The 24,393-nt window shown below is 44.0% G+C and overlaps 1 protein-coding gene across 1 annotated transcript in view; it reads left to right on the top strand.

The window, feature by feature from the left end:
- The window catches only part of LOC137434824 (junctophilin-1-like), a 145,285-nt gene that overhangs the window by 10,535 nt on the left and 110,357 nt on the right, over window positions 1–24,393 (top strand). Inside the window, exons 2-4 of the mRNA XM_078785143.1 lie at window positions 12,301–12,538; window positions 20,701–21,209; window positions 21,800–22,104. Coding sequence (XP_078641269.1) covers window positions 12,301–12,538; window positions 20,701–21,209; window positions 21,800–22,104 — 1,052 coding nt within the window. The remainder of the gene's footprint in view (window positions 1–12,300; window positions 12,539–20,700; window positions 21,210–21,799; window positions 22,105–24,393) is intronic.

Raw genomic sequence — 24,393 nt, 5'->3', positions numbered from 1 at the left:
GCAACTTCCAGCTCAAAGTCTCCGATAGAGACCCCGGGGATGCATGTCAGGTCGATTTTGTCCACTGCACACTCATGTGGATGAGTGATGAACTTGAAAAGACCAGTGCGCGCACGAAATTCTCCAAAACGTGCTTTGAATGACTGCAGGAGATTGGACGTAAAGCCAGCTAGCTGCTGGAGATCCAGATGTTGAGTGGAGTCACTTGCTAAGCATGCATCTCTAAATTGTTGCAGTCTTTCAAAGTGCAGAAGACGACCTGTTTCAATGTCCCTGAGAAAGACTTCCAGCTTGCTTTCAAATGCAAACACTGCTTGTTGAAGGGATGAGATTGTATTTCCAATACCTTGCATTTTCACATTGAGCTGGTTCAGATGGCCAGTTATGTCCACGAGATAGTGAAACTGCAGGAGCCAGTCAGTGTTGTCTAGCTCAGGATGCTTGACGCCTTTCATTTCAAGAAAAGTCCGGATTTCACTCAGGCAAGCTGCAAAACGGCTGAGCACCTTCCCCCTTGACAACCAACGCACGTTGCTGTGTAAAAGCAGACCGGGATAATGATTCCCAACTTCTTCTAACAGAGCTTTAAACTGGCGATCATTTAAAGCTCGGGCAACAATAAAGTTGACCACTCGAATGACCAGCGACATCACCTCACCAAGCTCCTGGCCACACGTCTGAGCGCAAAGCGCCTCCTGGTGCAGGATGCAATGAAAACTTAGGATGGCTCTCTTTTCATGTTCACGGAGAAGCGTTACAAATCCTTTGTTCTTCCCCAACATACAGGGTGCACCATCAGTACAGACAGAAATAAGTTTATCCATCGGTAGTTTTTTTTCTTTAGCAAACTCCATGAAAGACGTGAATAAATCCTCTCCTCTTGTTGTCCCTTTAATTGGCAAAACAGCCAAGCTTTCCTCACGCAGTGTGTCACCTGCAGCATACCTGGCAATTATACTGCACTGAGATAGATGGCTAACGTCTGTTGACTCATCTAACGCGAGAGAAAAGTATGTCCCGGTGTTTATGTCCTTAATTTGTGTTTCCTCGACTTGATTTGCCATCATGATGCTACGATCGTGCACAGTTCTTGCTGACAGGGGCATGTCTTTTATTCGTTTGATTATCTTGTCTTTATTTGGGAAGTCATCAAACAGTTCATTGGCCACATCAAGCATGAATGTTTTGGCATACTCGCCATCTGTGAATGGCTTTCCATTCCTTACTATTGCCAAAGCACCCGCAAAGCTAGCGGAATTCCCGTCACCTTGCTTGGTCCACACACGTAGTTGCTGCTGACTCGTCTGCACTCTCCGCTGTAGCTCCTCGCATGCCCTTTTCCTGCTGTCCCCCGCTGGATATTTCGATGCAAATGAAGCATGGTGCGTATCGAAGTGCCGCTTTATATTTGACCGTTTCATCGATGCAATTTTATCATTGCATATTAGACATACCGCAGATCCTGCTCTCTCACCAAATGCAAATTCCTCTGTCCACGCAGCCTGGAATGCACGGTAATCATCGTCTTTTTTTCTTTTCGCCATCTTTTCCGTTACAAGGGTTGAAGCGGATAAACTAGTTGGCTATCTGATAAAATTGATTTCTTCACCTTTACAATGACGCGGACATGCTCGCGAGCCATTGGTTCCCGACCCGACCCACGGGTGACCCGTGACCCGTGAAATTTATCTTCAAAACTAATTTCTGTTTACTTTAAAATGACACAGTATTATTAAGAAATATCACAAGTATTTTAAAATCAGTTCCAAACTGATTTTTTTTTTTTTCAACTCAAAATTGTCTGGGAGCCATATGCCGTCACCGGAAGAGCCATATATGGCTCGCGAGCCATAGGTTCCCGACCGCTGGCCTAGAGGGTATCGGCCTATTGCCGCAATACAGGCACCCCTCACGTCTCTCTCTCTCAGTCTTGCTAGATCACGCCTCTCGTTCATGCCTTCTCACCGACCTTGTACCTACTTTGTCCAACTCCCATGAACCTTCAAGCAACTCCCTTCACAGAACTCTCACTTCAGAACTCCCTCTGCAGAACTGCTCATGGGGCTCCCTCACTCATCTCTCTCTTGCGCGATCTTCGCACCCATATCTCATCCTCAAGCTCGGGTGTGACACGCCCTCGTCGGTTTCGGTACCGCCCTCCCCCCGTGCTCTGTGACCTTATATGGCAATGCCACGGGCTTGCCTACTTATTTGGACATGGCGCCGAACGGCGCGCCCCTCGTGGCGAGCTACGGGCTTGTTCCCTTAGTTGGGCATGGGGCTGAACAGCCCCGCCCCTCGTGGCACGCCCTGGGCTTGCCTCTTCCCGGCGACCCCGCCCCTCCTGTTCAAGCAGAGCACGGAGCACATATTCACTATTTGCAGCGAAATGAGAGGGCGCGCCCCCCACGCTTGTGAAGCTGCTTTATCCAGAGAGGGAGTTTGGGCTGGGAAATGTAATTATTGAAGGGGAGCTATTCTTATTTGATTCGATGCAATGGAGTGTCAATTAATGGCCAACAGAGCCTTAAACACACATAGAATAAAGAGATAACTACTTAGAAGGGCTTAACATTGGCTAGGAGTATGCGATGAATTAATTAAGGGGACGACCTTTGACCTTTACAATTATGGAGGTATTTACAACGATCATGACATTTACAAAGGGTGATCTTTACAACAATTACAAATCCACAACAATATATATGTATATATTGTTACGCAACCGCGATTAACACCACAGTTGCGGATGGCCGATTGCGAGGCTTTACACTCCCGAGGCGAAAACTCAATGGCGGATTCCAAATCAACACAAAGTTAAACGCGCGGAATGGCGGACACAGCAAGCTCCGCAGCCTTATCTATTAAAATCAACACCCAGGAGACTGCGTTCAGATATATACAGAAAATAATATAAGGATTTATTATTGAAAAGTAAAGACAGTGAAAAAGCCCGCGCCGGTAATCTATCTATAATTTCAGTAATCTCTGTGTGTGTGTGTGTTTGTCTGTGTGTTTGTCTGTGTGTTTGTCTGTGTGTTTGTCTGTGACCGCTGTTTCTCGACAACCACGGGTCCGATATACTTTAAACTTGCCAGGTATATTGCTGGGGACCCGAGGATGTGCCTTTTCAAGGTTTCATATTAATCGGAGAAGTAGTTACCGAGCTATGGCGATTTCTTTACCAAACTCCGCAAGCCGTTCGCTTTGGACCAAACCATTTCATGTAAATAGAGGGGGGGGGGGGGGGATTGTCACCGTACTCACAAGCCGTTCGCTTTGGACCAAACCATTTCATGTAAATAGAGGGGGGGGGGGGATTGTCACCGTACTCGCAAGCCGTTCGCTTTGGCTTTGCGAATGGACCAAACGATTTCATGTACATAGAAGGGGGGATTGTCACCGTACTCGCAAGCCGTTCACTTTGGCTTTGCGAATGGACCAAACCATTTCATGTAAATAGAGGGGGGGGGATATAATTTTAGATATATATATATAGTACGGGCATGCCCTAGTAACTCTAATAAGCCTAAATTGGGATCCCACGCACAACAGATTCCAAACACGATACGAGGGAGATGAATATGAAAATAACATGTCTTTTAGTTTTATGCAAAGTGTATTCGCGGGTACGGCCTTATCTCGTCCTTGTCGTCTTGGTGGCCGCCGTCCAACACCCGGCTCCTTTCGTCCCGCGGCACGCCTCGCTCCAAGTTCCACGGCCCCGAGCACCACCAGGCCTCGTCGGTTCAACGGCACACCCACATCACGAGCTCCCTTGCTCCAAAGGTCCCACGCAGGGCTGCACAAAGCAAACGACTCCACTTGACTCGACTCTCTGCGGGAGTGCTGGCGCGGGAGTGCTGGCAGCCAAGTGCCAAGTGCCAGCTGCCAACTCTCAGTGCCAACTCTCAGTGCCAACTCTCAGTGCCAACTCTCAGTGCCAACTCCTCAGTGCCAACTCTCAGTGCCAACTCCTCCCAAAAGGCGTCCGACCGTCGATCATATCTCTGGCCGATGACGTCACATTTGCGCACTCCTCAGCCAATAAAAAACCTCCCAACTCGCCGGCTCGCCCAGGTCACGCCCTCTGCGGCATCACTCCACTCTCCCGTCCCCGACCCCCGCGGTCCTTGTGTTATAACACGTGCCAGGCGAGGTTTGTAGGCCTTGGAGGTGTAAACGGTGGCGGCCAATTGTGGCGGTGGTTTTGGCCTGGTTTCCTGTCCGTTTGTTCCGAAGTCATTGTCAGGGAAAGGAATTATTTAATGTTGCGCTAAGGACCTAACTAATGTTTATGTGGTTTGGAGTGCCATAATGGACAAAGGTTTGACTACTAGGTGAAACTCACAGGGGCGTTACCTTTAATCCCTCACTATTTAACACCCGAATCTCCAGGTAGATCCACAATCATACATATTACCCCGACAAACGCCTAAACATCAAGAACTTATTACATGTAGAGTCCCTGTCACGACAGTCGAATACCTACCTATCAGATCTACCTCGCTCTAGATGTTGCTCTACCAAAATTCATAACAATATATACTAGCAGAAGTACCCGGCATTGCCGGGCGGGGGAGGAGGAGGGGAGGGGGAAGTGGAGGGGAGGGGAACAGGGGGGAGGGGGAGGGGGAAGGGGGGGGAGGGGGGAGGGTTACAGGGGGGAGGGGGAGGGGGAAGGGGGGGAGGGGGGAGGGGAGGGTGTGGGGGTGCCCGGGGGAAGAAGGGCCCCTCCCCCTTCCCCCTTCCCCTCCCCCCCTTAACCTCCCCCTCCCCCTCCCCCCCCTCCCTCCCCCCTCCCCCCCTCCCCCCCGTTCCCCTCCCTCCTCTTCCCCCTCCCCTCCTCCTCCCCCTTAACACCAGGGGGGTTTGTCTCAGCCTGTCATCCTGCCGCGGTCGGCAAATTGAGTACCAGTTCACTGGTAATTCCCTGTGTGCCGCAAGAGGCGCCTAACAGGGTTGGCGGCACGAACCCGGAAGTCGGAACTCATTGTCGTCAAATAAATGTAGCATGTATGTTTCACTCTCTGTCACATGCCGTTGGTCCCATGTCAATCGGATGAAGTTGAAAAATTAACATTACGAAGTTTCTCTGGGACGTACTGATTCCGAATAATGAAGTTGAAAAATTAACGTTCCGAAATACGCTAATTACGCTAACAGAAGCGCTGGCGCTGTGAAGCGCTAGAGGGAGCGCTGCGCTCCCTCCCTTCGATTCCCTCCCTCTTCTGCTAGCGTTTCTGCGCTAATACGCTAATTTTAAAACCCGAAGTTTCTTTAAAATTTAAGGTGTGCTGTAGTTGCTCTGAGACGTACTGATTCCGAATATGCCTTTGGTTTTTCTCTGCGATGAGTAGTTCTCGAGTTATAAGAGGACAAACAAACATACTTTACTGCTTTATATATATATAGAAGTTGGTACGATTCGGCCAAGGAATCCCAGAGATAATTGCAATTAAGTGAGCCGTGACGTCACGGAACGCGCCGCCGGTAATCTATCTATAATTCCAGTAATCTCTGTGTGTATGTGTGTGTGTATGTGTGTGTGTCTGTGACCGCTGTTTCTCGACAACCACGGGTCCGATATACTTGAAACTTGCCAGGTATATTGCTGGGGACCCGAGGATGTGCCTTTTCAAGGTTTGAAATTAATCGGACAAGTGGTTCCCAAGGTATGGTCACCGTACTCGCAAGCCGTTCGCTTTGGCTTTGCGAATGGACCAAACCATTTCATGTAAATAGAGGGGGGGGGGGGTTCTACCGTACTCGCAAGCCGTTCGCTTTGGCTTTGCGAATGGACCAAACCATTTCATGTAAATAGAGGGGGGGGGTTCTGTGGTCGTTACTGCCACGTGGTTTCAAAGTTTTTTTTTGTTGTTGTTGTTTGCACGCATGTTTTTTTGCACCCACGTACGGGCACGCACGTACGGGCAAGCACGTACGGGCAAGCACCCACGTACGGGCACGCCCTAGTATATTATAATTTATGGTAATCTATGCAGCACGACATGGTCATCACGGACAACAAGGCGCCTTTGCCGGAGCAAAACGGCTCTCCCAGGGTCAAACTCGGTATCGTTGTGAGCGCACGGTTCAGCCCTTCAAGAAAAAGTTTATTTTGTAAAAATCGATCCACGCGTTAAAAAGATATGACTGGTTTTGTTCGCCGGCACGTCGGCGCTCGAATCGGCTCGCGATAAAATCCAACACGTCCTTTGTCGGGGTCGTCTGAACCAACCACGGGGCCTAGAAGGCTGGGACCGGTCTCAAAAGTTAGGTCTCGATCATATCTCGTAATGTTGGAAGCTGCACGTCTCTGTGATAATCTTGTGGACCATGACAAGAGATCGTGCGAGTCGCTCGCAACGGCTTCAAGCACTTCCGCATTCGACCATTTCATGAACGCCATACACCCCGCCCATCAAAGCGCGTTCCGCCATTACGCTAACAGAAGCGCTGGCGCTGCGAAGCGCTAGAGGGAGTGCTGCGCTCCCTCCCTTCGATTCCCTCCCTCTTCTGCTAGCGTTTCTGCGCTAATACGCTAATTTTAAAACCCGAAGTTTTTTTTTAAATTTTAAGGTGTGCTGTCGTTGCTCTGAGACGTACTGATTCCGAATATGCCTTTGGTTTTTCTCTGCGATGAGTAGTTCTCGAGTTATAAGAGGACAAACAAACAAACATACTTTACTGCTTTATATATATAGATATACAGTCACGTGAAAAAGTAAGTACACCCCATGTAAAGTTTTGACTTTTTCAACATATTTCAACATACAGCTATTTGATCTTCATTTCAACAATATTGACAGATAAAGGTGATATAATATAACAAATATCATGAAACATTTACATTTTGTAGTCCATTGTATAATTTAAATAAACATAAATGCAAATTTCGCATGTGGAAAAAGTAAGTACACCCCCACATTTATCACTACTTCAAATACCTAGAATTAGAATCAGGGGCACCAGCTCAGGTGCAAATGATTAGAACATCGTTAGAGAGGATCTTGGAGGAACCTGTCTTATTTAAACCTCAGACATTTAGTTTGTTTTGCTCTTTGTTGTTGAAGTGTGTGGCGTCACCATGCCGAGATCAAAAGAGCTCTCTGAGGCCTTCAGAAAGAAGGTTATAGATGCCTATGAGTCTGGGAAGGGATTTAAAAAGATCTCCAAACAATTTGAAATCAATCATTCGACTGTCCGGAAGATCATCTACAAGTGGAGAAGATTCCATACAACTGCCAAATTGTTCAGGCCAGGCCGCCCCAGCAAGTTCAGCCCGAGAGCAGACGGCAAGATGTTAAAAGACAGGTAGCTCTTCCCACTGTTGATGTCAAAGTGCACGAGTCTACCATTAGAAAGAGGCTGCACAAATTTGATCTACATGGGAGGTGTGCCAGGAGGAAACCTTCGCTGTCCAGAAAGAACATCAGGGCCAGACTGAAGTTTGCCAATGAACACCGAGGCAAAGACCAGCACTTCTGGAACAATGTGCTCTGGACAGATGAGTCAAAGGTAGAGCTATTTGGCCACAGTACCAGAAGACATGTTTGGCGAAAACCAAAGACAGCATTTGACCACAAGAACCTGATACCAACTGTAAAGCATGGTGGTGGAAATATTATGGTTTGGGGCAGCTTTGCTGCATCAGGGCCTGGGCAGCTCACCATCATATAATCCACGATGAATTCTTCATTGTACCAGAGGGTGCTTGAGGATAATGGGAGGCCATCTGTCGGAAAGTTAAAGCTCAACCGAAGGTGGACCTTGAAACATGACAATGACCCTAAACATGCCAGTAAATCCACCAAGGAACGGCTGAAAAGAAAGAAATGGAGGGTTCTGGAATGGCCAACTCAAAGCCCGGATCTAAATCCCATCGAGATGTTGTGGGGGGATTTGAAACGAGCTGTGCATGCAAGAAACCCCTCAAACATCGCACCGCTGAAAGAAATCTGCATGGAGGAGTGGGCAAAAATTTCTCCCAGTCGATGTCAGAGACTGGTAGACAGTTATAAGAAACGTCTACCCCAACCCCAACCCTTCCCCAACCCCAACCTTCCCTTTGTGCGTTATTTGACAGGTTGTTTCTGCCAAAGTGGGCAATACCACCTATTAGAGCCAAGGGTGTACTTACTTTTTCCACATGCGAAATTTGCATTTACGTTTATTTAAATTATACAATGGACTACAAAATGTAAATGTTTCATGATATTTGTTACATTATATCACCTTTATCTATCAATATTGTTGAAATGAAGATCAAATAGCTGTATGTTGAAATATGTTGAAAAAGTCAAAACTTTACATGAGGTGTACTTACTTTTTCATGTGACTGTATGTATGTATGTATGTATGTATGTATGTATGTATGTATGTGTATATATATACGTATATATATATATATATATATATATATATATATATATATATATATATATATATATATATATATACGTATATATATATATATATATATATATATATATTGTCGTTTCCTTGGCAATTAAGATCAGCCATGACGGATGGTCGAACCAGCTTACTGCCAAGGCGACCTCCCGATTATGGTGGTTAATTTGAGCGCATGAGAAGGGAAGAGCACAGAAGGCTTATTGTCACAAAACACGGGTTTATTCCGAAACCCGAACTCAATGCAACAACTAGGACGGCACTCAGTAGAGAGCATACCTCTGCCAGGTGAACAGTTTACGTTTTGTATGCCAGAGAATACCACAAAATCACAATACAGAATCACATTTAATCAAAATCATCCGTCCACAACTTTTTGAGATATTCTGCTATAGATCGTTTTTGGCCCCATCTCCCAATGGTGAAGAATTGCTTAAAATAATTCTAGTAGCCGGATCCGGATCTTCACCAAATCGAATTATTTCGTCCTTGTCACATACGCTACATCTTGCCAAATTTCGTCCAAATCCGTCCACAACTTTTTGAGATATCTTGTTCACAAACGGACAAACAGACAGACAGGGGTGAAAACATAACCTCATCCACCCTCGGTGACGGAGGTAATAATAAATTCCTCAAAGGAATAATCACCGCTGCCCCCATGTGACTCGGTGAAGGCAATAGTTGGTGTTAAGTTGCTGCTTTATTACCAAGATTGCTCAGGACTCAGGCACACAGACCGAGTGTTGTTCTTGGACACCAAGAGGGCGTCAGATAGAGAGACAAAGACGACGACAGGACGTCTCTCAAGCTCTCATTGTCCCTTTGTCCTGGACACGCCGTATGTTGCTCTGACCGTCTTACTCACCACTGATTTCCACTCCTCAATGAGCTCTCTGTGAGTTCGTCTTTCCATCGGACCACCAAGGCATCCCACCTCACTCACCTGGTTGTTTGTTTATGTGAATGGTGATCGACCGTGGCACCTTAGAAATCCAGTTGAATTGGAAGATTTGTACCGTTTTTGTTCCTTTCATCTCTTTGTTTTATTTCCTGCCTTAAGCGGTCCGTTTGTGCATCGAGTTTCTGCCATCATCATCATGTTACATTCGGTTTGGTTATAAAACGTCTTGGGGATCAAATGGAAGATAAATAAAATCTGATTGATAACCGAAGGGATTTAGATCCCGATTGAAGCACGAGGCACATTCTCACCGCTCGGGTGTGATGCGGGGTAACTGAATGAATTGCAAGACATTCTCACCGCTCGGGTGTGATGCGGGGTAACTGAATGAATTGCAAGACATTCTCACCGCTCGGGTGTGATGCGGGGTAACTGAATGAATTGCAAGACATTCTCACCGCTTGGGTGTGATGCGGGTTAACTGAATGAATTGCAAGACATTCTCACCGCTTGGGTGTGCTGTGGGGTAACTGAATGAATTAAAGACTAGATGGTATTCAGAGAATACTTACCCTGTGCAGTCTTGAGTAGGACTTCGCGCAAGCCAAGTCTTCTGTTTTTTAAGGTTGTTTTTTTTTAATCCAATATGGCTGTCAGACCAGTGACTGATGATGTCACTTTTATCAAAGTATATTTACCATGGGTAGTTGATCAATTAGTTAAAGATTTGCGTTGATCGGTGAAGCAGTTTAAGAGGAGAATACTTTCAAAGATTTTTGCTATTAAAAAAAATAAATGATGACGTCATCGGCCGCCATCTTGGAAAAACTGAAAAACTTTTCCCCTCTATATCTCCGAAAGCGCTGCATCGAAAAAGTGAGACATGGCTCATTTTAAAGAACTCTCCATGGGGAATAAAATATGTTAATGATGATGTCATAGGTGCCTCCATTAGGACGTCATAATTCGACAAGTACAGAACTTCATCCAATCAAGATGAAATTTATTGAGCATCACCTGGGGATAAATTTAATGGAGATTTTTTTTTTAATGATGACGTCATCGGTAACGTGTTTCGGCCGCCATATTTGTTTTGACACAAAAGCCTTAAAAAACACTAAAACACTAAAACACATCCTGGCGAGGGTCTGCAATCTCTGATTGCTTTTTCTTGTTTTCCATATAGAGGTTTCGAAGATATGGAGGTGCAAAGTTTTTCGTTCTTTCCAGGATGGTACCTGTACTACGTGACCAATGATGTCATAATTATCATTAAACAAATTATATGGGAGGAGGCGCTCCAATGGTGAGGATTTAGTGTCCATCGGACCAACAGTTGCTCAGAAAAAAAACATTTCTTTACTTATCAGAACACCGCTGCCCGTCTACTCACCCATTCCCGGACCCGTGACCACATCACCCCCGTCCTTTACAAGATTCACTGGCTCCCCATCTCCCAGAGAATCCAGTACAAAATCCTCCTCTTGACATACAAAGCCCTCCATAACCTGGCCCCATCCTACCTGGCTGACCTTCTCTCCAGACACACTCCCAACCGCAACCTCCGCTCTGCTGGTACCAACCTCCTGACCCCCCCCCCCATCCGGACCAAATTCAGATCCTGGGGGGACAGGGCCTTCTCCATCGCTGCTCCCAGCCTCTGGAACTCACTACCTCACACCATCAGAGACTCCTCCTCACTCACCACATTCAAAACATCACTCAAGACCCACCTGTTCAACACTGCATTCAACATTTAACCCACAGCATTTAACCCCTGACTACCTCTTCTCCTTCTCCCTCCTTTTTGCTTTGAATATTTCCCTATTGATTCTTGTTTTTGCTATTGTTTAAATGTTTAGCTATGCATTATGTTTTGCACTCTGTCAAAGCGTCTTTGGGCTCCCTGAAAAGCGCTATATAAAATAAATGCATTATTATTATTATTATTATCGATTCAGGCGTTGTACTTGTCGAATTATGACGTCATAATTAAGGCACCAATGACATAATCATTAACATATCTTTTTCCCCATGGGGAGTACTTGACAACGAGCCATGTTTCAATTTTTTACGTGGAGCGCGGTCGGAGATATAAGAGTAAAACGTTTTTCGGTTTTTGCAAGATGGCGCCTTTACCGCTGAACTATGGTGTCATAATTATCATAAAAATATTATACAGGAGGAGGCGCTCCTATGGTGAAAATTTCGTGTCAATCGGTCCAAGAATTGCAGAGAAAAAAATCATACTGATCAAATCAAGCGTTGCACTTGCCGAATTATGACGTCATTATTACTGTACTGATGACATCATAATTAACCTATCTTATTCCCCAAGGAGAGTGCTTGACATTGAGCCATATTTAAATTTTTTCCATGGAGTGGTTTCGGAGAAATAGAGGTGCAACGTTTTTCGATTTTTCCAAGATGGCGCCTGTACCACGTGACCAATGACGTCATAATTATCATTGGAACAATTCTACAGGAGGAGCCGCTCATATTCTGAAAATTTTGTGTTCATCGGTCTAAAAGTTGCACAGGAAACTTTTTTTCATACTGATCAGATCAAGTGTTCTACTTGTCGAATTATGACGTCAAAATGGAGGCACCTATGGCATCATCATTAACATATCTTATTCCCCATGGGGAGTACTTGACAATGAGACATGTTTCAATTGTTTTCCATTGATTTTTCCATTGGTTTGGGAGATATAGAGGTGCAACGTTTTCCCAAGATGGCATCCGTACCACGTGACCTATGACGTCATAATTCTGAATAAAAAATTTATACAGGCGGAGGCGCTCCTATGGTAAAATTTTGTGCCAATCGGACAAACGGTTGACGAGAAAATGGATTTTTTAAATGCAGACACGTACGCACGCACACACGACGTACGCATCCGAATGCTTAACCCTGTTTTCTCTTCACAAGTGCAAGCTAATAAACGGTGCTGTCCAAATGCAATCCTTCTGACCAACAGGTGGCCGGCGTATACACGTGGCCCAGTGGGAACACCTATGCTGGCCACTGGGCCCAAGGCAAACGTCACGGCCTGGGCGTCGAGTCGAAGGGCCGCTGGGAGTACCGGGGCGAGTGGACGCACGGGGTGAAAGGTCGTTATGGTTCACGAAGCAGCCCGGCCAGCGGAGCAAAGTATGAAGGCACATGGAGCGCCGGCGTCCAGGATGGTTATGGCACCGAGACCTATGGGGATGGAGGTAAGACATCTTTTATCATCATCTATCTGTGACTTGAGGCTTTTCTCGATGGAATAGATGAAAATTTCCTTAATTGTTGCTTGATCATCCTTGAATAAAAGGAAAAACTGATGTTTCGGGCCTTACCCTTTGTCAGAGCAAAAAATAGACCAATGGAGGCAGAAGTTCAAACTGCGTGTAAACTCAGCCCCCATTGTTCTCTGTTTTGCTCCAATGAAGGGTGAGGCCCGAAACATCAGTTTTTCCTTTTATTCAAGGCTGATCAAGCAACATTTAAGGGATTTTTATTTATTTATTCTTACCTCCTGTTCTGTCTATGGGAATTGCTACCTGTGTGCTGAAATTAGCTACTTTTCTTACTTCCTGTTCTGTCCATGCGAATTGCTACTCATGTGCTGAAATTAGCTACTTTTCTTACTTCCCTTTTCCGCCCATGCGAATTGCTCCCTGTGTGTTGAAATTAGCTGCTTTTCTTACTTCCCTTTCCGCCCATGCGAATTGCTCCCTGTGTGTTGAAATTAGCTGCTTTTCTTACTTCCCTTTTCCGCCCATGCGAATTGCTCCCTGTGTGTTGAAATTAGCTACTTTTCTTACTTCCCTTTTCCGCCCATGCGAATTGCTCCCTGTGTGTTGAAATTAGCTGCTTTTCTTACTTCCCTTTTCCGCCCATGCGAATTGCTCCCTGTGTGTTGAAATTAGCTGCTTTTCTTACTTCCCTTTCCGCCCATGCAAATTGCTCCCTGTGTGTTGAAATTAGCTGCTTTTCTTACTTCCCTTTTCCGCCCATGCGAATTGCTCCCTGTGTGTTGAAATTAGCTGCTTTTCTTACTTCCCTTTTCCGCCCATGCGAATTGCTCCCTGTGTGTTGAAATTAGCTACTTTTCTTACTTCCCTTTTCCGCCCATGCGAATTGCTCCCTGTGTGTTGAAATTAGCTGCTTTTCTTACTTCCCTTTTCCGCCCATGCGAATTGCTCCCTGTGTGTTGAAATTAGCTGCTTTTCTTACTTCCCTTTTCCGCCCATGCGAATTGCTCCCTGTGTGTTGAAATTAGCTGCTTTTCTTACTTCCCTTTTCCGCCCATGCGAATTGCTCCCTGTGTGTTGAAATTAGCTACTTTTCTTACTTCCCTTTTCCGCCCATGCGAATTGCTCCCTGTGTGTTGAAATTAGCTGCATTTCTTACTTCCTGTTCCGCCCATGCGAATTGCTCCCTGTGTGTTGAAATTAGCTGCTTTTCTTACTTCCCTTTTCCGCCCATGCGAATTGCTCCCTGTGTGTTGAAATTAGCTACTTTTCTTACTTCCCTTTTCCACCCATGCGAATTGCTCCCTGTGTGTTGAAATTAGCTGCTTTTCTTACTTCCCTTTTCCGCCCATGCGAATTGCTCCCTGTGTGTTGAAATTAGCTACTTTTCTTACTTCCCTTTTCCGCCCATGCGAATTGCTCCCTGTGTGTTGAAATTAGCTGCTTTTCTTACTTCCCTTTTCCGCCCATGCGAATTGCTCCCTGTGTGTTGAAATTAGCTGCTTTTCTTACTTCCCTTTTCCGCCCATGCGAATTGCTCCCTGTGTGTTGAAATTAGCTACTTTTCTTACTTCCCTTTTCCGCCCATGCGAATTGCTCCCTGTGTGTTGAAATTAGCTGCATTTCTTACTTCCTGTTCCGCCCATGCGAATTGCTCCCTGTGTGTTGAAATTAGCTGCTTTTCTTACTTCCCTTTTCCGCCCATGCGAATTGCTCCCTGTGTGTTGAAATTAGCTACTTTTCTTACTTCCCTTTTCCGCCCATGCGAATTGCTCCCTGTGTGTTGAAATTAGCTGCTTTTCTTACTTCCCTTTTCCGCCCATGCGAATTGCTCCCTGTGTGTTGAAATTAGCTACTTTTCTTACTTCCCTTTTCCGCCCATGCGAATTGCTCCCTGTGTGTTGAAATTAGCTGCTTTTCTTACTTCCCTTTTCCGCCCATGCGAATTGCTCCCTGTGTGTTGAAATTAGCTACTTTTCTTACTTCCCTTTTCCGCCCATGCGAATTGCTCCCTGTGTGTTGAAACTAGCTGCTTTTCTTACTTCCCTTTTCCGCCCATGCGAATTGCTCCCTGTGTGTTGAAATTAGCTACTTTTCTTACTTCCCTTTTCCACCCATGCGAATTGCTCCCTATGTGTTGAAATTAGCTGCTTTTCTTACTTCCCTTTTCCGCCCATGCGAATTGCTCCCTGTGTGTTGAAATTAGCTACTTTTCTTACTTCCCTTTTCCGCCCATGCGAATTGCTCCCTGTGTGTTGAAATTAGCTGCTTTTCGTACTTCCTGTTCTGTCCATGTGAATTGCTACCTGTGTGTTGAAATTAGCTGCTTTTCGTACTTCCTGTTCTGTCCATGTGAATTGCTACCTGTGTGTTGAAATTAGCTGCTTTTCTTACTTCATGTTCTGTCCATGCGAATTGCCACCTGTTTTTCTGAAATTAGCTGCTTTTCTTACTTCATTTTCCACCCATGTGAATTGCTACTTGTGTGCTGAAATTAGCAACTTTTCTTACTTCCTGTTCCGTTCATGTGAATTGCTACTTGTGTGATGAAATTATCTACTTCTCTTACTTCCTATTCCACCCATGTGAATTGCTACTTTCTGTGATGAAATTAGCTACTTTTCTTACTTCCTGTTCTGCCCATGTGAATTGCTACTTTTGTGATGAAATTAGCTACTTTTCTTACTTCCTGTTCCGCCCATGTGAATTGCTACTTGTGTGCTGAAATTAGCAACTTTTCTTACTTCCTGTTCCGTTCATGTGAATTGCTACTTGTGTGATGAAATTAGCTACTTTTCTTACTTCCTGTTCCGCCCATGTGAATTGCTACTTGTGTGATGAAATTAGCAACTTTTCTTACTTCCTGTTCCGTTCATGTGAATTGCTACTTGTGTGATGAAATTAGCTACTTTTCTTACTTCCTGTTCCGCCCATGTGAATTGCTACTTGTGTGATGAAATTAGCAACTTTTCTTACTTCCTGTTCCGTTCATGTGAATTGCTACTTGTGTGATGAAATTAGCAACTTTTCTTACTTCCTGTTCCGTTCATGTGAATTGCTACTTGTGTGATGAAATTAGCAACTTTTCTAACTTCCTGTTCCGTTCATGTGAATTGCTACTTGTGTGATGAAATTAGCTACTTTTCTTACTTCCTGTTCCGTTCATGTGAATTGCTACTTGTGTGCTGAAATTAGCTACTTTTCTTACTTCCTGTTCCGCCCATGTGAATTGCTACTTGTGTGCTGAAATTAGCAACTTTTCTTACTTCCTGTTCCGTTCATGTGAATTGCTACTTGTGTGATGAAATTAGCTACTTTTCTTACTTCCTGTTCCGCCCATGTGAATTGCTACTTGTGTGCTGAAATTAGCTACCTTTCTTACTTCCTGTTCCACCCATGTGAATTGCTACTTGTGTTCTGAAATTAGCTATTTTTCTTACTTCCTGTTCCGCCCATGTGAATTGCCACTCGTGTGCTGAAATTAGCTTCTTTACTTATTTCATTTTCCGCCCATGTGAATTGCTACTTGTGTGCTGAAATTAGCTACTTTTCTTACTTCCTATTCCGCCCATGTGAATTGATACTTGTGTGCTGAAATTAGCTATGTACTTTTCTTACTTCCTGTTCTGTCCATGTGAATTGCTGCTCGTGTGCTGAAATTAGCTACTTTTCTTACTTCCTGTTCCGCCCATTGGAATTGCTACCTGTGTGTTGAAATTAGCTGCTTTTCTTACTTCCTGTTCCGCCCATGCAAATTGCTACCTGTGTGTTGAAATTAGCTGCTTTTCTTATTTCCTGTTCTGTCCATGCAAATTGTTACCTTTGTGTTGAAATTAGCTGCTTTTCTTACCTCCTGTTCTGCCCATGGCAATTGCCACCTGTGTGAAGAATTTAGCTACTTTTCTTACTTCCTGTTCTGCCCATGTGAATTGCTACTTGTGTGCTGAAATTAGCTACTTTTCTGACTTCCTGTTCCGCCCATGTCAATTGCTGCTTGTGTGCTGAAATTAGCTACTTTTCTTACTTCCTGTTCTGCCCATGCGAATTGCTACTTGTGTGCTGATATTAGCTACTTTTCTGACTTCCTGTTCCGCCCATGTCAATTGCTGCTTGTGTGCTGAAATTAGCTACTTTTCTTACTTCCTGTTCTGTCCATGCGAATTGCTACTTGTGTGCTGAAATAAGCTACTTTTCTTACTTCCTGTTCTACCCATGCGAATTGCTACTTGTGTGATGAATTTAGCTACTTTTCTTACTTCCTGTTCTGCCCATGTGAATTGCTACTTGTGTGCTGAAATTAGCTACTTTTCTGACTTCCTGTTCCGCCCATGTCAATTGCTGCTTGTGTGCTGAAATTAGCTACTTTTCTTACTTCCTGTTCTGCCCATGCGAATTGCTACTTGTGTGCTGATATTAGCTACTTTTCTTACTTCCTGTTCTGTCCATGCGAATTGCTACTTGTGTGCTGAAATAAGCTACTTTTCTTACTTCCTGTTCTACCCATGCGAATTGCTACTCATGTGCTGAAATTAGCTACTTTTCTTACTTCCTGTTCTACCCATGCGAATTGCTACTCATGTGCTGAAATAAGCTACTTTTCTTACTTCCTGTTCTGTCCATGCGAATTGCTACTTGTGTGCTGAAATTAGCTACTTTTCTTACTTCCTGTTCTGTCCATGCGAATTGCTACTTGTGTGATGAAATTAGCTACTTTTCTTACTTCCTGTTCCGCCCATGCGAATTGCTACTTGTGTGATGAAATTAGCTACTTTTCTTACTTCCTGTTCTGTCCATGCGAATTGCTACTCATGTGATGAAATTGGCTACTTTTCTTACTTCCTGTTCTGTCCATGCGAATTGCTACTCATGTGCTGAAATTAGCTACTTTTCTTACTTCCTGTTCTACCCATGCGAATTGCTACTCATGTGCTGAAATTAGCTACTTTTCTTACTTCCTGTTCTACCCATGCGAATTGCTACTTGTGTGATGAAATTAGCTACTTTTCTTACTTCCTGTTCTACCCATGCGAATTGCTACTTGTGTGAAGAAATTAGCTACTTTTCTTACTTCCTGTTCCGCCCATGTGAATTGCTACTTGTGTGATGAAATTAGCTACTTTTCTTACTTCCTGTTCTGCCCATGTGAATTGCTACTTGTGTGATGAAATTAGCTACTTTTCTTACTTCCTGTTCTGCCCATGCGAATTGCTACTTGTGTGCTGAAATAAGCTACTTTTCTTACTTCCTGTTCTGTCCATGCGAATTGCTACTTGTGTGCTGAAATTAGCTACTTTTCTTACTTCCTGTTCTGCCCATGTGAATTGCTACTTGTGTGCTGAAATAAGCTACTTTTCTTACTTCCTGTTCTACCCATGCGAATTGCTACTTGTGTGATGAAATTAGCTACTTTTCTTACTTCCTGTCCCGCCCATGTGAATTGCTACTTGTGTGATGAAATTGGCTACTTTTCTTACTTCCTGTTCTGTCCATGCGAATTGCTACTCATGTGCTGAAATTAGCTACTTTTCTTACTTCCTGTTCTACCCATGCGAATTGCTACTTGTGTGATGAAATTAGCTACTTTTCTTACTTCCTGTTCTACCCATGCGAATTGCTACTTGTGTGATGAAATTAGCTACTTTTCTTACTTCCTGTTCCGCCCATGCGAATTGCTACTTGTGTGATGAAATTGGCTACTTTTCTTACTTCCTGTTCTGTCCATGCGAATTGCTACTCATGTGCTGAAATTAGCTACTTTTCTTACTTCCTGTTCTACCCATGCGAATTGCTACTCATGTGCTGAAATTAGCTACTTTTCTTACTTCCTGTTCTACCCATGCGAATTGCTACTTGTGTGATGAAATTAGCTACTTTTCTTACTTCCTGTTCTACCCATGCGAATTGCTACTTGTGTGAAGAAATTAGCTACTTTTCTTACTTCCTGTTCCGCCCATGTGAATTGCTACTTGTGTGATGAAATTAGCTACTTTTCTTACTTCCTGTTCTGCCCATGTGAATTGCTACTTGTGTGATGAAATTAGCTACTTTTCTTACTTCCTGTTCTGCCCATGTGAATTGCTACTTGTGTGATGAAATTAGCTACTTTTCTTACTTCCTGTTCCGCCCATACGAATTGCTACTTGTGTGATGAAATTAGCTACTTTTCTTACTTCCTGTCCCGCCCATGTGAATTGCTACTTTTGTGCTGAAATTAGCTACTTTTTTTACTTCCTGTTCCGCCCATGTGAATTGCTACTCGTGTGCTGAAATTAGCTACTTTTATTACTTCATTTTCCGCCCATGTGAATTCCTACTTTTGTGGTGAAATTAGCTACTTTTCTTACTTCATTTTCCGCCCATGTGAATTCCTACTTTTGTGCTGAAATTAGCTACTTTTTTTACTTCCTGTTCCGCCCATGTGAATTGCTACTTTTGTGCTGAAATTAGCTACTTTTCTTACTTCATTTTCCGCCCATGTGAATTCCTACTTTTGTGGTGAAATTAGCTACTTTTTTTTACTTCCTGTTCCATCCATGCGAATTGCTACTCATGTGCTGAAATTAGATACTTTTCTTACTTCCTGTTCTGCCCATGTGAATTGCTACTTTTGTGCTGAAATTAGCTGCTTTTCTTACTTCATTTTCTGCCCATGTGAATTCCTACTTTTGTGGTGAAATTAGCTACTTTTTTTTACTTCCTGTTCCATCCATGTGAATTGCTACTCATGTGCTGAAATTAGATACTTTTCTTACTTCCTGTTCTGCCCATGTGAATTGCTACTTTTGTGCTGAAATTAGCTACTTTTCCTACTTCCTGTTCCGTTCATGTGAATTGCTACTTTTGTGATGAAATTAGCTGCTTTTCTTACTTCCTGTCCTGTCCATGTGAATTGCTACTTTTGTGATGAAATTAGCTACTTTTCTTACTTCCTGTTCTGTCCATGCGAATTGCTACTCATGTGCTGAAATTAGCTGCTTTTCCTACTTCATTTTCTGCCCATGTGAATTGCTACTTTTGTGCTGAAATTAGCTGCTTTTCTTACTTCCTGTCCTGTCCGTGTGAATTTCTACTTTTTGTGATGAAATTAGCTACTTTTCTTACTTCCTGTTCTGTCCATGCGAATTGCTACTCGTGTGCTGAAATTAGCTGCTTTTCTTACTTCATTTTCCGCCCATGTGAATTGCTACTTTTGTGCTGACATTAGCTGCTTTTCTTACTTTATTTTCCGCCCGTGTAAATTGCTACTTGTGTGCTGAAATTAGCTACTTTTCTTACTTCCTGTTCTGCCCATGTGAATTGCTACTTTTGTGCTGAAATTAGCTGCTTTTCTTACTTCCTGTCCTGTCCGTGTGAATTTCTACTTTTTGTGATGAAATTAGCTACTTTTCTTACTTCCTGTTCTGTCCATGCGAATTGCTACTCGTGTGCTGAAATTAGCTACTTTTCTTACTTCCTGTTCTGCCCAAGTGAATTGCTACTTTTGTGCTGAAATTATCTGCTTTTCTTACTTCATTTTCCGCCCATGTGAATTGCTACTTGTGTGCTGAAATTAGCTACTTTTCTTACTTCCTGTTCTGCCCAAGTGAATTGCTACTTGTGTGCTGAAATTAGCTGCATTTCTTACTTCCTGTTCTGCCCAAGTGAATTGCTACTTGTGTGCTGAAATTAGCTGCATTTCTTACTTCCTGTTCTGCCCAAGTGAATTGCTACTTGTGTGCTGAAATTATCTGCTTTTCTTACTTCATTTTCCGCCCATGTGAATTGCTACTTGTGTGCTGAAATTAGCTACTTTTCTTACTTCCTGTTCCGCCCATGGGAATTGCTAATTGTGTGCTGAAATTAGCGATTATATTATTTCTCTCAATAGTTCTGTGGTGCACACAATGAGAGCCATTGGGCAACAAAAAGACCACAATTGGATTAAGAGTAGAAACAAGAATCTTTAAGTAATTTCTAAATTGTCTGCACAAGTGATCCAAGGTGGTGAATCAGGTGAATGGAGATGCTGTAATATAACTTTGGAGATGATGCCATTGTTTGGTACTTATTAAATGATTTATTCCATCGGAGCATTTATTGTGCAACTGATACCATGTAATTTATGCTCCCATCCATTAACTGACACTTTCTGGTTTCAGGAACGTACCAAGGCCAATGGATAGGTGGAATGAGACAAGGATATGGTGTGCGACAGAGTATACCTTATGGACTTGCCTCGGTGGTCTATTCTCCAATGGGTACGTCTCTCTCCTCGCTCCGCAGCGAGCATGCCAACGGCAGCATACCCACTTCACCCACCGTGGAATCTGCCTCTGAGAACACCTTCAAAGACCCACCTTTGACCCAAGCTGCTTCTACCCTGTCTGCACCTCTTGCCGTCCACTGCGGCTTCGCCCTCACCCTACGGGCGGAGGGCAAAACGTCCACGGGACCGAGCTCTGGCAGCTCCCGCTCTCTGTCTGGTTCTCGGCGCTCATTACTTGATGCGCTACACTTCCGCCGCTCGACGTCACGAACATCCCTGGCCCGCAGCGAAACCCCCATGAGCATGGCAAGCGAGTCGAGCTCAATGGCTAGCGAGGGGGCCATGTCTTTGCCAGTAAGGGTTGATGCTGCTGATGAGCCGATGGACGCAACAGCCACAGAGGTGACCGAGGAGAATATTGACGTCATTTGATCGTCCACATCATGTTCTGTGTGTTTCTCAGGAAGAACGTAACATAAGAATAACATCAGGTCGGGTACCCCAAGGAATAAGCGCGATATGTTGTTAATCAACTCTACAAGTATAGAGATACATATTCATCACCTGTCCCACAAGAGGGCATGGAAGATGTACCATCCTACATATGCTACCTGTTTAAATTGAAACTAAAGCTGACTGTTCAGTTTATTTGCATACCTTACATATACCTGAACGCAACTGTCACAGATTAGGTTGTCGTGTGCTGGTGCTCTCTCAAAATTCCAATCTGCAGTTATGCAGGTAAAAAGGTACCCAAAGAGATATTACATTTATAAATGATTGGAAAGATAGATGTGCCGGTATGTAAAATACATTAAACACAAGAAATACCATTGTGCACATGGCTTTGTGGAAAGCTCAAGCTCTCTTTCTTTCTTTCTTTCTTTCTTTCTCTCTCTCTCTCTCTCTCTCTCTCACTCTCACTCTCTCACTCTCTCACTCTCTCACTCTCTCACTCTCTCTCTCTCGCTCTCCTCATGTTCATTATAAAGATTTACCTGGGTGAGTGGCGGTCGGACCGACGGACAGGCCTCGGCATGGCAGAGCGCTCCGACGGCTTCAAGTACGAGGGTAGCTGGCTCGGCAACCATCGACACGGATATGGGCGAACCACATTGCCTGGCAACAAGATGGAAGAAGGCAAGTATCGACACAACCTGCTGGTGTCTGGGTCCCGGCGCCAGAGACTTATCCCGATGAGGGCGCGCAAGGTGCGTGACAAAGTGGCACGTGCAGTGGAGGGGGCACAGAAAGCTGCAGCAAACGCACGACAGAAAGCTGAAATTTCAGCAAGCAGGTGTGTATAACACCTTCGTCCAGCCAATACAAATGTACACTTATTCACATGTTCCGTCATCACCAGTTTATCATTCAAAGCTTTCATCTGTTATTCCTCCTGTATGCTTTTCTTCTGTTGTAACATTTCTTTCGTGGTCATTTACATATCACTGGCCTCTTCATCACCCCAACGCCACCCATGCATCCATTTACTTTCCACATGTATATTGCATCCCGCATCCCACAGTTAGGTGTCCCACATGTATTTTTGCATCCCACATCTCACAGGTATATTGCATCCCACATCCTACACTCATGCATCCATTTACATCCCACATGTATATTGCATCCCACATCCCACACTTTTGTGTCCCACATGTATTTTTGCATCCCACATCTCACAAGTATATTGCATCCCACATCCCACACTCATGCATCGATTTACATCCCACATGTATATTGCATCCCACATCCCACATTTATGCATCCATTTACATCCCACATGTATATTGCATCCCACATCCCACACTCATGCATCCATTTACATCCCACATGTATATTGCATCCCACATCCCACATTTATGCATCCATTTACATCCCACATGTATATTGCATCCCACATCCCACACTCATGCATCCATTTACATCCCACATGTATATTGCATCCCACATCCCACATTTATGCATCCATTTACATCCCACATGTATATTGCATCCCACATCCACATGCCACATGTATGTTGCAATCATAGGTTGATGTTTAGAGAGTAGTTTGATGATTAGTGAGTAGTTTGATTAGTGAGTAGTTTGATTAGTGAGTAGTTTAATGTTTAGTGAGTAGTTTGATTGATGAGTAGTTTGATGTTTAGTGAGTAGTTTGATTAGTGAGTAGTTTGATGTTTAGTGAATACATTGATGTTTAATGAGTAGTTTGCTGTTTAGTGAGTAGTTTGATTAGCGAGTCATTTGATGCTTAGTGAGTAGTTTGATTAGTGAGTAGTTTGATGTTTAGTGAATACATTGATGTTTAATGAGTAGTTTGCTGTTTAGTGAGTAGTTTGATGTTTAGTAAGTAGTTTGATGTTTAGTGAGTAGGTTGATGTTTAGTGAGCACATTGATGTTTAGTGTCGTTTGATGTTTAGTGAGTAGGTTGATGTTTAGTGAGTAGTTTGATGTTCAGTGAGTAGTTTGATGTTTCGTGAGTAGTTTGATGTTTAGTGAGCACATTGATGTTTGGTGAGTAGTTTGATGTTTAGTGAGTAGGTTGATGTTTAGTGAGCACATTGATTGTTTAGTGAGTAAGACTGCATTAAAAATCTTAGGGTCTGCCGGGTCTGTGCGGGGATTGTGTGACTGTTGCTCCTGATCCAGGTGAGCTTCAGGACCAGCGTTCTATTTTTGCTTGGCTCATAGTGGCGATCCCCAAAAAGTTGGACATAGAAAAATTTAGACTCTGTTAGTAATTCTGTTAGTAAACGTCATTTCCTCATTCTGTTTTAAACTCAATATCTCTATATATTCATTCCAAACAGCAACATTCATCATTCCAATTACAAATTAATACTACTAGCGTGAAACGTCGTTTCAGAGGGATAGACGACTTTGACCATTTCGGTGTCTTTAGGGTCTTCATTGTGTTTTGGTTCTTCAGGGCCATTTGGGTCTTCAGGGTCTTTTGGATCCTCTGGGCCTTTAAGAATATTTTGGGTCTTTGGGGTGTTTTGGGTCTTCGGGGTATTTTGGGTCTTTGGTGTCTTCATGGGCTTTTAGGTCTTCAGGGTGTTTTGGGTCTTCAGGGTCTTTTGGTTCCTCTGGGTCTTTAAGGGTCTTTTGGTATGTTGGTTCCTCAGGGCATTTAAGGGTCTTTTGGTTATTCAGGGTATTTAAGGGTCTTTTGGGTCGTTGGGGGTCTTCAGGGTGTTTTGGGTCTTCCATCTCTTTTGGGTCTTCAGGGTGTTTTGGGTATTCAGGGCGTTTTGGGTCTTCGTGATTATTTTGTGTCTTCAGGGTGTTTTTGGGTCTTCGGGGTGTTTTGGGTCTTCAGGGTGTTTTGGGTCTTCGGGGTGTTTTGGGTCTTCGGGGTGTTTTGGGTCTTCGGGGTGTTTTGGGTCTTCGGGGTGTTTTGGGTCTTCGGGATGTTTTGGGTCTTCGGGGTGTTTTGGGTCTTCGGGGTGTTTTGGGTCTTCGGGGTGTTTTGGGTCTTCGGGATGTTTTGGGTCTTTTGGGTCTTTTGGGTCTTCGGGGTATTTTGGGTCTTTTGGGTCTTTGGGCCATTTGGGTCTTCAGGGTCTTCGGATCCTCTGGGCC

The sequence above is a fragment of the Myxine glutinosa genome, chromosome 9, assembly GCF_964187855.1.
Source record: "Myxine glutinosa chromosome 9, kmMyxGlut1.1, whole genome shotgun sequence".
Classification (NCBI taxonomy): domain Eukaryota; kingdom Metazoa; phylum Chordata; class Myxini; order Myxiniformes; family Myxinidae; genus Myxine; species Myxine glutinosa.
The sequence above is the reverse complement of the archived record's forward strand: the minus strand, read 5'-3'. Positions and strand labels throughout refer to the sequence as shown.